The following is a 2,172-nucleotide window of genomic DNA, read 5'->3' on the forward strand; positions in this document are numbered from 1 at the left end:
TCATGTCACATCTGACACACTACGACATCATGTCACATCTGACACACTACGACATCATGTCACATCTGACACGATCCGACATCATGTCACATCTGACACGATCCGACATCATGTCACATCTGACACGTTCCGACATCAAGTCACATCTGACACGCTACGACATCATGTCACATCTGACAGGCTCTGACATCATGTCACATCTGACAGGCTCTGACATCATGTCACATCTGACACAATCTGACTTTGTCAAATCTGACACGCCCTGATCCAAACCCACTTGCTCTTTAAAACTCACTTGAACGGCTCGATCATCTCCTCTGTGACCAGGTTCAAGTAGTTCCTGTAAAACAACCAGACAGCAGGTGAAAGTCAGCAGCTGTGAAATGTTTCAGCTCATTGAAAAGGAAAAACAACAGGATTAATCCCATCTTTAATCTGAAGCGGCATGTTTGGACTCACCAGCCTCCGTAGGCGAACAGGCCGCTGTAGAGCGCCAGGCCGATGCTGCCAAAGTCATATTTTGAATTCTTGAAGGAATTTTCGGGGATGAGTTCATCCGTGCCGCCTGGAAGAAAAAAACCTGAACTCAGACCAAACCTGAGATCTGAAACAAAATATTTAGACAACAAACAAACTAAAACTCATCTACAGGAGGTGCAGGCAGCTGGACTTAAGAGTCGAACAAAAACACGTTTTAATGAAGAAAATAAATGTTTTAGGAGTTTCTTCATGTTGGGTGCACAGCGGGGTGGGCTTTAGGCCTCGGGGCTTTTTATTCAGCCGTTTGGAGGATTTATGAGACCCTGGTCGGACCCTCTGTAGCATTCAGGTTTGAGGGGATCTGGGCTTCGACGTGGACCCACATTCTCAGACTTGGTGACGGTCGTTAAACCAACAGCTCGGGGGTGTGTTGGTACAGAGGGGGTTAGCTGTAAGCCGGTGTGGGAAACACCCGGGTCTGATGGAGTCTGTGACCCCCGTGAGGCCCCTCTTAAAAAAAAAAAACTGGTATTTTTAATTCAAATCCAGCAGGTTGTAAACAAACAAAAGGTCCAGGTCAGGTGCTCCAACATGTTTTGACAAACTGGATTCTCACCTTGAAACGCCTGATTTCTTCTAACCTTTCCAGTTTTTAACGCTGCGGGGTTCTGACTCATCCTGGTCCGGGTCTTCCTCCTCTGTTGTTCGAGGACTCGGCGATGCGTGGCGTGGACACGACCTTTCAGCTCCGATCAGATCAGAGCGGCTCCATCAGTTCGAGGTGTGATCATTTCATTAACTTCTAACTAAGCTTCTGTTCTTGGAGCTTTTATTTTTTTATCTTACTCCACCTGTGGCGTGAGCGCCCGTCCCCAGGAGAAACCAGGAGTAATCGGATTACGCTCGGTAATCTGAGCCTCCGTCAGACTCAGACAGAAACTGGAATCTGTTTGTGACGGACAAACTGGTTTTTCACAATAAAACTAAATTAATCACAAAGGTGGAGGATCGCTCCTTTCAGGCTGCACTCCAACAACCAATCAGAAGCCGGCGTGAGAGCAGCAGCACACCTCTGTTGATCTAACGGCTCGTCTAAGTCCTTCTGAAGAGGCCGACGAGGAGGAAACAGTCATTAGAGGAAAGCATGAAGACAAAGACGGGACAGGAAGGATTCAGAGAATCAGACGAGACTCGAAGAACAAACAGGAGGATTAAAGTCTGAGCTCCTGTAAGAAACCAAAACAGGAGATTTACCAGAGACAGCTGAAGAGTCTGAGGGCTGTTAGCAAAATATCTGCTGAATCACTGAGCTGGTTTCAATTACAACACTACAGAATTTATATTTCCTGTGGAAATGCAGTGTGACCGATTAGAGATGATTTTTACTGAAGATAAACAAGCTGAAACTAGAAATAGACTTAAAAAGTAGCTGAAATTAGCACAAACAAAAAAAAATCACTTATTTCCTGAAATAAGCGATAAGAAGCTACGATTACAACAAAAGGTATTTTCAGCTGAAAAATAGCCGACGTAGCTTAAAGTGCAGAAAGTAGCTGAAAAACCATCAAGGCTTAACGTCACAGAAATAAACTGATGGAAACACAGAAACGTTCAGATTAACAAAACAGCTGAAAAGAGCAAAAAGGCAGCTGAAATAAGCAAATAAGCTAAAATTAGTAAAAAAAAAAAAAA

At 44.4% G+C, this 2,172-nt stretch overlaps 1 protein-coding gene across 1 annotated transcript in view; it reads right to left on the reverse strand.

Moving 5' to 3' along the window:
• slc7a5 (solute carrier family 7 member 5) overlaps window positions 1–2,172 on the reverse strand; it is a gene marked incomplete at its 5' end in the record, with an annotated part of 21,751 nt that overhangs the window by 8,054 nt on the left and 11,525 nt on the right. The window contains 2 exon segments of the mRNA XM_014012218.1: window positions 296–340; window positions 460–565. Of these exon segments, the coding sequence (XP_013867672.1) occupies window positions 296–340; window positions 460–565 (151 nt within the window).

The sequence above is a fragment of the Austrofundulus limnaeus genome, unplaced genomic scaffold (assembly GCF_001266775.1).
Source record: "Austrofundulus limnaeus strain Quisiro unplaced genomic scaffold, Austrofundulus_limnaeus-1.0 Scaffold89, whole genome shotgun sequence".
NCBI lineage: Eukaryota > Metazoa > Chordata > Actinopteri > Cyprinodontiformes > Rivulidae > Austrofundulus > Austrofundulus limnaeus.